At 39.0% G+C, this 14906-nt stretch overlaps 1 protein-coding gene across 1 annotated transcript in view; it reads right to left on the bottom strand.

Moving 5' to 3' along the window:
* DMD (dystrophin) overlaps positions 1-14906 on the bottom strand; it is a 2077064-nt gene that overhangs the window by 333614 nt on the left and 1728544 nt on the right. The window contains exons 58-59 of the mRNA XM_021677947.1: positions 994-1114; positions 111-379 (exon numbers count right to left, since the gene is read on the bottom strand). Coding sequence (XP_021533622.1) covers positions 111-379; positions 994-1114 — 390 coding nt within the window. The remainder of the gene's footprint in view (positions 1-110; positions 380-993; positions 1115-14906) is intronic.

Below are 14906 nucleotides of genomic sequence, written 5' to 3'. Positions count from 1 at the left end.
CTTAAGGGCGCTATGTTTAACTTTGTGAGAAGAAAATACTGCACTCAAGCTCAGATTAGAACCTCTTTTGAGTCTCTCAAAGGGCCCTGAGGCAAAGCAATAGATGGTACCTTGACTTTTTCGAGGTGATCTTGGAGAGAGTCAATGAGGAGGTCACCCACAGGCTGCCAGGATCCCTTGATCACCTCAGCCTGACGTAGTTTGAGGTCCAGCTTATCCGTTGCTTCCTGAAGTTCCTGGAGTCTTTCGAGGGCCTCGTCTATTTTTCTCTGCCAGTCTGCAGAGTGCAGGTTCAATTTTTCCCACTCAGTGTTGACCTCCTCAGCCTGCTTTCGTAGGAGCCGTGTGACATTCTGGGCTCTCTCCTCAGGAGGCAGCTCTAAATTGGTAATATGACAAGGTTTTAGGCCACAGTCATTTTTATTTAAAAAAAAAAAAAATTGTTGAAAAGGTCATACTGGAAGAAAGAGAGTACAGTCTAACAAGAGACCGACCCGCTGATTAATGGTTCCTTTACACTTCGGCATAAATTTTGATAGTGTCCGGCCCATCTCAAGTCTGTCCTCCTGAGTGTATCTGTGCTACTTTCTATCATTCAGATAATCCAAGATTCATTTAAGCTACTGAGTAGAGAAATGCACACCACAAGCTCTAATTTACTTCAGTCAGGCTCTTAAATTGAAAATTAGCTTGTAGTCTTTGAAACAATAGAATTCCTTCTCACAGATCATCTCTTTTGTTTATTATTTTCTAAATGTTTCAATAACTGATCACTAATCTCTTTTACTGTTTATTTATGAATATGCAAACAGATTTAGGCATGGTGGTTTATGATTCCTTTTTCTTTTTCAACATCTATGTTTAATTTGAATCGATTCTATTTAACTTAGAAAATATGAGAGCTATCCAGACCCTAGCAGCAAGAAGGGATGGGTCACTCTGTCACCACTGATCCTTCTATCAATATGTTATTACAGTTCCACATTCAATTACCTCTGGGCTCCTGGTAGAGTTTCTCTAGTCCTTCTAAAGGCTGTTCTGTCAGAAATATTCGTACGGTCTCAAGAGTACTCATGATTACAGGTTCTTTCGTTTTCAATTCCCTCTTGAAGGCCTGTGAAATGAGATGAAAAGAAATGCTTATTTGGCTTGTGGCATTCTTCTCAAAATTAATCCTGGGTGTTCAGAACTTGGTTATGGAATTCCCAGGTCAATTTCTATCTCCTATATTTTTAAACCAATAGTCACAAAATGATAAAGAAGACTATATGGATCTTTCTGTTAATCAGAAGCCATTGTGTCTGTAAAGCTATTCTGGAGAGCATGGGGGGAACTTCTAAGACATTTAATGCCTTTTCATTAAGATAAGAGTGATTTATTTGTACAACCTGACTGCCAAACTTGAAATCTGAAGCCAAAGTTGCAAGATACACATTGCAAAGCCTTAGCAGGGCTAATGAATACTTCACGCACCCAAAACAATGGTTATCCAGAACATAGGGAGCCTGAAGGGCCATTTGGAAGAACTTAGGTTGTACTGAAATATACAGCCAATCCAATTCATAACTACCAGCTTATTCTGTCAAAATATCTGACAACAAATAAAATGAAATATTAACAGTAAACTATGTAAAAACTCAGTACTTCTGAAAAATACCCAATACATTATCCAATGTGACTTCTTTGAGAATGGTAGAAATGTTTTGACGTATACTGGATGTAGGAATTGTGGGAATAGGTTTCTATAAAAGGATAGGCCTAGAATCTGTCTCCTGGGGTCATCTATGCTAGTTATCAGTTTTAATCTCTAATCTGTAATCTTCATGGATACAGGGGGTTAAAAGGAAAGCAGAATGCATAGTTTCTGCCTCCAGGAAGCTTCTGGATGAAAAGAAGGGAGAAAACTAACACACTAGAAACAGAGTGAAAACAATAAACTTCATACATAATTGAGTCCTAAGGCTTGTGAGACATCGTGTGAGGCTAGAATAAATTGAGAGATACTTGGAAACCATCAAAGATACTCAATGACCAGATTCTGCCATCTCAGAAGTGAAGATGTTAATGAAAGTATCAAGTACCACATAAACATTAATTGATCAGTGTAAAAGCAACAGTAATAATAATAATAATAATAATAATAATAATAATAATTACCCTAAGCTAGGGCTTAATTTTTCGTATCTTTTTTCAATTCTGTCCTATTTTTAGCAATGTTACCTAATGATTTTTTTTTAATATTTTTGTTTATTTATTTGACAGAGAGAGACACAGCGAGAGAGGGAACACAAGCAGGGGGAGTGGGAGAGGGAGAAGCAGGCTGCCCGCCGAGCAGGGAGCCCGATGTGGGACTCGATCCCAGGACCCTGGGATCGTGACCTGAGCCGAAGGCAGACGCTTAACGACTGAGCCACCCAGGCGCCCCTACCTAATGATTTTAAGCCCTGAGGGAAAATTCAGCTATATCTCCTTTGAACTTCAGATATATCATGTTGTAGGAATGCTCCAGAACTGTATTATCTGACGCTTTTATAAATAAAATCCTCATCATTCAGAAAAATCCTGAGTTTGATACTTTGCAAAATGATTCATCTTCCATAGTTAGTTACACTTCACTAAAGAGAGGCAAAGTGTTTGAATTGAAATAATAAAATTCTGTAAGTGAAATATTAGGGTTCAGTCTATGGATGGGGATGTAGTTTCTGTACAGTGAGATATTTTTGTGTCCTTGAAGTAACACAGAGTAGGTATTATAATACAGAGTAGGTGGACTATTTACTCTGCTTACATGTAAGGCTGATTCTCCCTCTAATACTTCATTTGAAATTTGTGTGTGTGTGCACATGCGTGCACATGCGTGTATGTATATACAACTCTTGCTCATACATTTAATTTTCCCAACTTCAAGAAAATTATTATTTTTTCTAGTCTCTCCATTTGGACTTGATAGGAGGCAATTGACTCTGATTTCACTAATTTATAAAAATAATAATGGCTCCCTTTGTTGAGCTACTATGTGTCAGTGGTTGTATCAGAAACTAGAAAAAAGTGAATGCAAAACAACTCTTCCCATCTAGAAACTTGTATACAGTAGAAGAGTCAAACACATAAATAATTTCTTTATTTTTAAAGATTTATTTATTTATTTTAGAGAGAGAGAGCATGATCAGGAGGCGCAGAGGGAGAGGGAGAGAGAATCTCAAGCAGACTCCACACTGAGTGGGGAGCCTGATGCGGGGCTCGAACTCACAACCCTGAGATCTTGACCCTGAGATCATGACCTGAGCTGAAACCAAGAGTCAGATGCTTAACCGACTATGCCACCCAGGCACCCCTAATTTCAGCACAGTGTGGAAAGTGCTATAGGTTTGCACAATCTGGGAAAGGAAATTCGGAAAGGCTTCCTAGAGAAGACATTATTCATAAAGAATTCTTAAGCATGAACATGAGTTAGCCTGGGAAGTGCAGATTAGAGGAAGAAAAATGATGAAAATACAGGTGTGAAGACATAGGACATAATACAGTGTGGCATGTACACTTATCTCAAGTAGGCCAGGTTTCTAGCACATAAAGTACAAGGAGAGGACATATCCAGAGATGAAATAAGACAGTGTCATTATCTTAAACTATATTTGACCTTTAACTCAGAAATTGAAGCTTAATCTGTGAGTTGCTAAGAAGCCTAGGTATTCTCTTGTAGCAAATCAGGAACCTGGAGTGGCATAGGCACGTGTGTGTTTCAAATAGATGTCCCTGACATAAATACAGAGCAAGTATTTTAGAAGGGCAGAAATGCATTTAGAGAGACCAGTTAGGAGACAACTGTATGAATTTAGTGAAAGATTATGAGGATCTGACCCAGGGCAGTAGGTACAAAAAAAAAAAAAAACAAAAAAAAAAAGGATAGAGTAGGGAAATATTTAGTGTGTAGAGGTGTGGGAATTTGGTGACTGAATGGAGAGAGGAAGGAGCAAGGAAGATTTCTAGTTTCTAGGTTGGGGAGATGAGTGAATGCTGGGTGCAATTAACCTACATGTGAGGAAATAAACTCTCCCAGATTTCTCAGCACGCCTATAAAAAGCTCTGGCTCCTGAGAAACTTCCCATACCATGGGAACTAGATCTGCAGTCATGTGTCTAGTTAATTTGTCTCATCCAAGAGGACCAAATGGTTAGAGCCCAGAGTAAGTTCCCAGGTTCAGCTCCAAGCCGTCAGCAAGACTGGGATGCCTATCTCTTTAGGTCTTTAGAGTTTGGGGAAAAAAAAAGCCCAGACCTTGATGACATTTCCTTTGTAAAATCTGAGGCATGTGGGGTTGTCTGGCTTCTAGAAAAGTTGGAGTTAGGACTCAGGCCCTTTATGTTTCCAAGGAGACCCTTTCAGGAGGAGAAGGGGACCCTTTCTGGTGGAAAAGGCCTTCTTCCCCTTTACAAGAAAGGAAAACCCTTTTTCCTGGTCTCTGGCCTAGGGAATAAGCAGCCAGTCATGTAGGAACATTTTCCATTGGCTCTCCTCACGTCTCCCTAGGGGTAAGACTTGGGGCAAAGGCCAGGATGGGGGGATGTGGCAAATGATATTCCCTGTTAGGTAACTAAAAGAAATCTGTGTCTGATCCAGAACACCTCATGTGCACATTTAGGATAAAATTAACGAAGAAGAATATCAAAAACCCAATACTAACATGAGGGGGGAATTTGTTTGGAGAACAGAGTAAGAGGATATGATATGCTCAGGTTGGATAGGTACCATTCCTTCCAGAAGGAAATAAATACCAAAGTCTGAAGTTTAGGGAGAAGAAAAGGAGATTTAGGAGCCATTTTCTCAGTTAACATCCACTGAGTGCCTATGATTATGCATAGAGACAAGGATTACAACTACCTAAGGAGATGAGACTGCTCAGGCAGTGGAGTGGGCTAAAGAGAAAATTCTGGAGAATATACAAAATTTATGGGCAGACAGAGGACCTGGATCCCATGAGAGGCCAAGAAAGAATGGAATGGACAGGTAGAAAGCTTGGGGGAAATGAGAAGTATAGAACTATGGAAGAGAGAGGAAGAAAGTGACTGAGAGCTTCCAACCATGACACACAAAGGTAAAGCAAGATGGGCACTGAGAAGTGCTCATTGGACTGGTGAGAGCAATTTCAGTGGAGGGCAGTAGCTTCAGAATTAGGTTCAGTTGAGGAGTGAGTGGGAGAAGAAGGAATAAGTATTTTAGATGAACACTGTGCAACATATTTTTTTTCTGACAGGAAAAGAAGGAAGATGGGAAGGAGGACAGACTGCATTACAATGTAAAAGGAAGACATGTTCTTTTTAGGATAGGAATGGTTTGCACACAGGGTGGAAGATGGAAGCTAGCAGTAGGGTAACCGACCATCCTGGTTTGTCGGGGACTGGGGAGTGCTTCATGACTTTGAATGCTAAAACCAGGACAGTCTCATGCAAACTAGGACAGTTGGTTACCATAGCAGAGAGGAATCTATTAAAGACCTAGACGGGGGAACGTGGAGATAATTGTTGGAGTAAGGTCTGTAAAATAAGGAAACGGATCTCAAAGGTCTCATCAAATTGACAAAGTCTAAGACACTGTTTGATGATGCAGCTCCATTGTTAGAAGTGAACACCATTGTGAGGGACCACTCGTTTGCCCCTCGAGTTGTTGCCAAGGGCTCAGCACCATCACAGCTGCACAGTTCATTTCTTAAATAGGAGTCACTGAGGATTAAAACGAGTCTAAGGAAAAGACAAAGGAAGTTCTGTCATTACAAAGACATAAGCACCATTATTTTCACATCGTTGTCTGAAATTAAGAAAAGAAAGTGGATGGAAGAGAAGGTTATGTGCTCTATCTTCAGCATTTGGGAACATGTAGAGGAAATATAAGAAAGGTTAAAAACCCCAGGAAAAATGGAGAAATAGTTGGTTCAAGACAATCAGAAGACAAAGAAAATGGTAATGTTTCTCACCATATGGAAAAAACCATAAATAGGAACACATCATTTTAAGCATGGTTAGAAGGAAAGGTCTTCTTCCATTTGTTCATTTAACAAATTTTGAGCGCCTATCTGTTCTAGGCAAAAAGCATCAGTGGTCCTTGTAGCATGGAGTTTAAAAGAGATAGGCTTTTTAAAAAAAGAGATTTTATTTATTTATTTTTTTAGAGATAGAGGGGGGGCAGTGGGGAAAGGAGCAGAGGGAGAGGGATAGCAGACTCACTCTGAGCGCAGAGCCCGATGCGGGGCTCGATCCTATGACCCTGAGATCATGACCTGAGCTGAAATCAAGAGTTGGACACTTAACCAACTGACCCCCACCCCAGGTGCCCCTAAAAGAGATAGGCTCATGTAGTAAATGCAAAAACAAAGACAACAATGGCAAAAACCAGTGAAGATTCTTCTTTAAAATAAGGGAAAATCTATTTTTCAGTATCTAAGCAACTTACAGTAACCTGCATGTTATAAGAGTTCACTCCATTTTAAGAGGAAGGAAAATGGAGACATTTTTTAAACAGAAACAAGAACATTCAATGTCTAGAGCCTTAACTCTTTGGTAACTGTCTTGCCTCTCAAAGAAAGTCTGTTTGAGTGATGTTTGGGAAAATACCACTCCTTATACTATACTGATTTTGCCTCAGAGTTTATGCTTAATATTTTAAATTGGACAAGTTGGTTCATTCACGTGCTGATGTGAAAAAGGTATCAGATATAGAGGCCCCCTCCCATACACATACAGAGTAATCTTTATGTTAGTTAGAGGTCAATATTCACACGTTAAGACATTTACTTCCTGAATCTTTCAAACGGATAAAATTATTTTCTTTAAAATTCATCCTCTTCCTCACAGCTTCCTCTTCACCTTTGCAAGATAGCCAGGCCCAAGGGCCTAAAACAGTGATGCGGAAGAATCAGAAGCAACTACTAAAGCCTTAGAGCACCCCTGTGAAAGGAAAGTAACCTTCTGCCTTAAAAATGAGACAAACAATAAGGCATGCTAGTTTGACATTTTTCCTCCAGCTTCTTAAGTTTCACAGACTAATTTATATGAAGCACGCATGACAAAATTGTACTAGTGGGACATCCCAAGGTAAATCCATTTATTTTAAGGTGAAATGATCTGATAGATGGTATTTACTTATTATTTTAAAAGTTTATTTATTTAAGCAATCTCTACACCTGACGTGGGGCTCGAACTTACAACCCTGAGATCAAGGGTCACACGCTCTACTGACTGACCCAGCCAGGTGCCCTTGATAGATAGTTATTTATATATCACAAATACTAACCAACTGGGCGACTGACTGCTGGCAAATTAGCTAATAGAAAAATATTAATTTTGAACCTATTATGTATAAGATAGGGAAGATGTAGGAACTGGATCTTTGTCCTGAAGGAGTCAATAGTTTGGTTGAATAGGTATGTTTGTGGTGATATTTTATACTGGGAATTTTTTTTTTTTAAAGATTTTATTTATTTATTTGAGAGAGAGAATGAGAGAGAGAGCACATGAGAGGGGGGAGGGTCAGAGGGAGAAGCAGACTCCCTGCCGAGCAGGGAGCCCGATGCGGGACTCGATCCAGGGACTCCAGGATCATGACCTGAGCTGAAGGCAGTCGCTTAACCAACTGAGCCACCCAGGCGCCCCAATATACTGGGAATGTTTTACCAATGCAGACTGAAGTACAGATAAGCTAGGATTTACCTAAGGCCATCAGTTCATTAGTCATTTAGAATCCAAATCTTGAAATTCTTAAGCCAGGCTTCAGGTGAGTGATGGCGAAAAATGAAAGTTCCCTGAATTATAATAATTTGGAAGACACATAAGTGGCAAATCCTAATGGCCATGAAGCAAGTCAGAAACTTTAAAAACCTGAAAGCAATAGAGGAGAACTGAGTCACTGATTATTTGATTTTTTTCCCTGCCTCTCCTGGTTATAGGAAAAAACTAAATAGGGGGAATATTACCTCAAATACCTATTAATCCCATGAAGAGAAGTAGTTGAGAACCACGTGTAGAGGGGATGTAGGGGGAGATACTGATGTGCTTGATGTAACTCAGAGAAGACGAGGGCAGGATGAGAGCTCTGGGCACAGGGACTGACATTTTTTTTTTAAAGATTCATTTATTTATTTGAGAGAGGGGAGGGGCAGAAGGAGAGGGAGAGAGAGAATCCCAAGCAGACTCAGAGCTGAGTGTGGAGCCCAATGCGGGGATTGGTCCCAGGACCCTAAGATCATGACCTGAGCTGAAATCAAGAGCAGGATGCTTAACCGACTGAGCCACCCAGGAGCCCCAGGGACTGACATTTTTGAGAGAAAAGCTATACTGCTTTCACCTAGAGATACTGGTCCTATCACTATGGATGTAAGTAGAAGCCCTTGCTTTTCAAAACACAGGTCTCTTTCAACCACAGGCAGTTTCCATGGAGCTGAATTTTATCTACATTCCCACTGAAGTGGCAAGTCTGTATTTGTGTTATTCAGACTGAAATCTCACAGAATGGCTATACGTTATTCACATGTGTCGGCAGAACTTGACAGAATCACCCTCTGAGGCAGACTAAAGTGGTTAAGGGAGGGCTGTGGTAGCTGACTTGAAGTTCAAGTCAGGGCTGGGCCAAAGCTTGGCTGGGTGATCTAGAACCAGTCATAAGATCTTCCTGAGCCCTAGTGTCTTCATTTGTTAAAATGTGGGGGTTTGCTAAACACCTTATTGAAGTTCTAACATCTAGTTTGAATATTCTTTTTTTAAAAATATTATTTATTTGAGTGGGGGAAGGGCAGAGGGAGAGACAATCTTAAGTAGACTCTGCACTGCGTGCTGAGCCCCATGTGGAGCTCGATCTCATGACCTCTAGATCACAACCCTGAGATCACAATCTGAGCTGAAACCGAGAGTCGGACACTTAACCGGCTGTGCCACCCAGGCGTCCCAGTTTGAATATTCTATAATCAACACGTTTAGGTCGTTTAGGTCATTAATTGGCCAGGAGCCTGTTACATGGTGGCATTTGGAGATAGTCTCTTCTAGGCACCGTTACTAATGATAAAAATTATAGCAACAGCTTGGCACATAGTGGATAACAAATATTGTTGAATACATAAGCGAACACCCAGTTAGAAAACCAGAGTGTGTTATATGGAGGCCAGTTTGATTTAGATGCAGAACATGCTTGAGGGTGAAAGCCTGGGCTCATGAATTATTAGAGAAGAAGTTAAACGCTGTCGACTGGGAAAAATTGAGAGCTCTTATTTTGGGCCTATTCTTATGTGCCAGATCCAAAGCTGAGTGTAACCTTTGAGTTACTTGAGTGGATTTTCCTCAAGAGGAGGCCCTATTAGCTCTGCCTTCTTAATCGTAGTGATTTCTTTCCTGGAGGAGATGTTCATGCACACATGTTCAGAAGTTCCATAGTTTGAACTGCTGGTTGGGGCTTTTCCTCTAGTCTGAAGCATTAGCTAAGAGATGAGAGAACACTAGACAGACCCTAAAATTTAAAGTGATCCCAATGGTGCCATCCACTCAACAAATGGTTCCCGAGTAGGCACTGTCATATCTACAAATTGATCAGTGTTTTAGCTTTGTCATCCTATATTATCATGCTAGTTTCCATATTATTTCTACTTTTTTATATGCCTTTTATATTGTTTTTATTTCTGATAAGAAAGTTGAATACATTCTGCCACCTTACTGACATTCCTCCCTTAAGGAGCCACCATATTTATTGAGTCTCAAACACATCACTAATCTTTTATTTACTGAATGAATAGGGACCATCAATGCCCAGTGAACTCGAAACCAAGATCTTGGAAAAGGGCGAGATCCAGAAATGTGGTTAACTGGAGTTGCAGGAATTTTGCCTCTAAGAATCTAAGGCAAGTTCACAGGGATTCATGGAAGAAAGAAATTTGAAAGAACAGAACAACAACAACAACAACAACAGACAGACAAAAGATTCCCTTAATAATCATTTGAAATAGCTCGCATTAGAGAAGTTATGCAAATGTAGCATATGGGATATAAAGAAAAGGTCAAATCATCTTGATTTTTTTTTTTATTGTGCTAATAGCACTTAACATGAGATCCATCTTCTTAAGAGAGTTCTTAGTGCACAATACAGGAGTGTTCACTCTAGGCCCTAGGCTCTACAGCAGATCTCTAGAATGACTCCTCCTGCACAACTGAAACTTCAGTTCCCATTTCATCCTCTCCTCAGCCTCTCACAACCACCCTTCCGCTCTTCACTTCTAAGAGTTTGACTACATCATCATCCATTTCCAGTCCATTTAAAAGTGAAGACATGGGATTGCTGTATCAGATACATCTAGCTATTGTTTCAGAGAGCCAACAACATGAACAACAGCAATTCACAAGTGAGACTGAATCAATTTCAAGCAAAGGTGAAAAATAAATGGACATATTTCAAGCCTGAAATTGTTTTTTAAAAATCTAATTGTATTCAATGAAAAAAACATTTTTGAGTGTTTGGGGGGAAAATGCTTGCTGAGATTTACTTTTTTGGAAGTCCTTTATAAAAGTTGTGTTCTCTGAGATCAAGGGCATGGGCTAGAACAGAGTCCAGCCTGCTTGCAGATCTGTGATACTATGGAGGAATAGTTTAGTGCCCACGCAGCATCTTGAACAGCTGTTTGACTCTTCAATCATAGGTCTGGGCTGCTTCCAACAACCACTGGGGAAGTCACTTCCTACTGACAATAATGTTGTTAAGTTCTGAGCTGACCTTGAGAAATCACTGGTGAACACTCAATCTATTCCCATGGTCACTTAGAGAACTAGGTCTTAGGTCATTGAACCTAAACCCTAAATTCTGGAAATTCCTTCTGAAGCAACAGTACCGATGAATGGATTATTAGGAGACCCTGTGACAAATTAATTTATATCCATTCTCAAGAGGCTCAGCCAAAATCTGAGATTGTCAAGTGTAAGTGGTGAATAATTGCTGAATCATACCACTTGTCTCTGTTTATCAATATAACCCCAAAGTGGAACTCTTGTTTTGCTCCATGTACACACCCTCATCCATGATCATTTCAAAGTCTTTCCCATCTCCATAAATGGTATCATCGCTCAAATCAGAGACTTCAGAGTCATCCTTGACTCTTCACTTTCCCTCACATTCCACATCCCATCTATCATAAGTTCTATCAGCTCTACCTTCAAAACAGATCTTGGGTCAAATAATTTTTCACAATGTCTATCATTTCCACGCTAGGCCAAGTCATCATCATCTCCTTCCTAAATGACTTCAACACCCTCCCAACTTTCTCCCTGCTTTCAGTTTTGCTCCTCCTACTGTCAATTGTCCATAGAACAGAGAGAGTCAATTTTAGGACACACAAAATCAAATCACACCATCCCTGCTTATGGTCCTCCAGGGGTGTCTCATCATGCACAAAATAAAATCAACTCCAAACTGTAGCAGATAACACCAATTATTATCTGACCTTTGCCACTCTCTACAATGTATCATTAGCCCATCTAGTTATTCCTTGAGCACACCAAACCTGTTCTTGCATCTGGGTTTTTGCATTTGCTGCTCCCTCTACCTAAAATATTCTTCACTCAAGGTCTTTGTGTGGCTCACTCACTTAGACCTTTGCACAAATGAATACAACCTCCTTGGGTAGGCCACTACCTCTCATTCCTTCTCTATTCCTGTTTTGTTTATTTTCTCTTTATAGCACTGACTTGATAGGAGTTTATATGCTAATTTATTGGTTTACTTCATATTTCGCTCAGGAAAATCTGAAGGTCTGTGTGGGCAGAGTCTCATTTTGTTCACTTCTGTATCCTCAGCCCCAGCATAACGGCAGGCCCTCGATAAACAATCGCTGAAAGAATCAATACATTCTAGGAATCTGAGTTATGGCATAGATTTTCCTAAAATAATATTTGGGGAAAAGGAAGAACATTGAAAATGATCAGAGGGGTTCATCTGAAATTGAATGTGTAAAAGTGCCCTGTAATGGCAAAGTCCTATACAAATATTATTTGAAGAGTATTTTTCAAGATATCAATGTTTTGATGTGGTTAGAAAGAAGACTTTGGTGGGGAAGTTAATTTGTAAATTATTCACATTTTATTTTATTATCCTCATTAAAGAAAAGTGGCAAATCCTAGATGGCTCTGTTCTCAAGTTTTGATGATATAGCTAGTTTTCAGAAGACTCCCTCAAATGCCTAGAAATGTAGTTCTAAAAATAATTTTAAAATCTTTTCTATTCAGCATTCCTAAATATGACTGCATAAAATATGAAATTTACACAGAAGTAGCTTACTCCATTAGGAATGAAGAATAGATCAAAAAGATGTCTATTTCCAAAGTAATATTCAGATTTCTAATTTTTTCTTGATTTAGCTGAATGTTTTGTTTTTAGGAAATTTGTTCTTTTTATTTAAATTGTGAAATTTATTAGTGAAAAGTTACTTTTGAGATGTTTAATTATCTTAACATCTGTAAGCTCCATAACCATGTTCTCCTCATCCCCACCTGATACTGTTAAATTTTATTATCTGGGTTTTTTCTTTATCAGTCTTTCTATGAGCTTGTTGCTTTTCTTAACCTCTTTAAAGAATAAACTTTTGGCTTTGTTGAGAAAAAAAAAGGATGTCTATTTGTCTATTTCCTCCAACATAGTGAAGCAGAAGCACAGAGTAAATATAACTAACAGTGAATTTGTAGGCGAACCAAACTTGTTTAGAAACTCTAAGAGGCCAGGTCATCGAATGTTGGAATGAATTACCCTATCACAAACTTTTTTCTTGTTTTCCAGAGGTGCTAGGGAACAAGGCATTTCTTTTTTCTTTCTTTCTTTTTTTTTTTTTTAACACAGAGCTGACTTGAATCTTAACATTCACAAATGGCACCCAAAGACATATTCTATTTCTGTGGAAAGAAAACACAGGGAACTCATCAAGCTGACACACATACTAAAATGTACCCAAAGGAAGCCGGCCAGCATTGATAACAGAATTAGCGTAAATAAATGTATAATCAACAGCGTGATTCTAGGATAATTTTATTGAATTTCCAAACCTCTCCCTCACTTTGTGGTGACTTCTGAGGAAATCAAACATGCATAATATACGACCTGACAAATGAACAAGTAAACTACTTTATTCAAGCCTTTTCATTTGCCAACAGCCTCCACGCAATAATGGCTTTCTGTCCACTGTTTTAATAATGTATGTATTGATTACTTCCATCTCAATCTTAACCAGAAAATCTCAGGAAGCTTTGAAGGTGTCCTTAACAGTCTCAAGGGAAGGAATTACAGAGATTTTTAAATTGAAAGATGAAAGCCTAATGACAAACAATTTCATTAGTACAAATGCAAACAAAAAGTCATTACCTACAGTGTTCTTATAATCAAGACCTAATCTCCATTTGGATTTGGGGTCAGACAAAGGGAGTTAAATAAGCTCATGGTTTATTGCAGTTCTCCTTAGAAATTTCCCACTATGATTTGCTCCTTTAAAACTCTCTCTAGGTTAATCACAGAAGTAGACAAGTAATAAATATCACTTTAGTGACTGCTCAAGTAAAACAAAGGAAGTCAGTTTTAAAAATATATCTGGACCAGAATAATACACACTAATTGAAAATGAGTCAGTCTAGTGAGGCAAGTAATGAGGAACCGTAAAAGGCAGGATAATGTATTCCAAAGATATAAAAATTGGTCAGTTTGTATTTGCTAAGGCATATTTGAGCTTTAATTATTTATAACACTTCACCGCATATGGAGCATTATTTTATTAATTAGGCTTGAGAGCCATTCCACTTGGAGCTGTTATGTTGCCCAGCTGGTTTGGGGAACAAAGATCCACCCCCATGGGTGTGAAAATTGCTTGGGGAGTGAGCCTGTAGTCCCTACCTGCCTGGGTGGACTGTTTTGGAATTTTACCTAAAAGAAAACCATACACCCCTCCATCACAGTGATTGAGAATAATGATTTTTTTTTGCTTTAAGAGTACAAGACGTAATGATATTTTGCTATAAAATGTTACCATTAATCTGCAATGATATCCAAAGAAAATATAAATTACCTCTTTTATAAACATCCTGATTTATAGAAAAGAAAAGTGAAAAATATTTTTCTATAGTTTCCACTTCTGACAGTCTAATGGGTTTTGGATTCCCACAAAAAACAACAACCAGGGACATTAATAATTTACAACAGACAGTGAGCAGGGGATTTGAAAAAAAAAATGACACACCAAATACACGGGGAGTAAGTTTATGATAAAAAGTGACCCATCTTGATATTAAACATTCTATATCAACAGTATTTGAATCCAGAAACCTGAAAAACGCAAGACAATTTATAAACCTAGGAATGTGGCAATGTAAAACAAGTCTACAAATACAAAATCTGTCAAAGACTAGATCTTGACAGAGTTTTGCCCTGATTATATTTCCTTTCTCTCTTCCTACGGAAGTTCAGAAGATCAGATAAAGAGACCCAGTTTCAAGGATTTTCCTTTGTTCTTCTTGCCAACAGGCACCAAGAGCATTACTAACTAGACAGGCATTCCACTGCAACTCTAAAAGAGCTACTGTATAAATGTGACAAAACTCTGAGTAAACAGGGTGCTAAATTGTTCTCTCATCAACACTTCGGAGTGATGATGTTCTCTGAGGGAGGAAGAGTGTTTTGTGACAAGAATTTTTCTTAAGGATGCAAAGAGAAGCTCATGAAAACATTGGGCCAGACCACAAGTAAAAACAGTGGGCATCCTGAGGGTTGCTGGAGTGGTGGGGGATGGGAGGGATGGGGTGGCTGGGTGATAGACATTGGGGAAGGTATGTGCTATGGTGAGCGCTGTGAATTGTGTAAGACTGTTGAATCACAGACCTGTACCTCTGAAACAAATAATACATTATATG

The sequence above is a fragment of the Neomonachus schauinslandi genome, chromosome X, assembly GCF_002201575.2.
Source record: "Neomonachus schauinslandi chromosome X, ASM220157v2, whole genome shotgun sequence".
Lineage (NCBI taxonomy): Eukaryota > Metazoa > Chordata > Mammalia > Carnivora > Phocidae > Neomonachus > Neomonachus schauinslandi.
The sequence above is the reverse complement of the archived record's forward strand: the minus strand, read 5'-3'. Positions and strand labels throughout refer to the sequence as shown.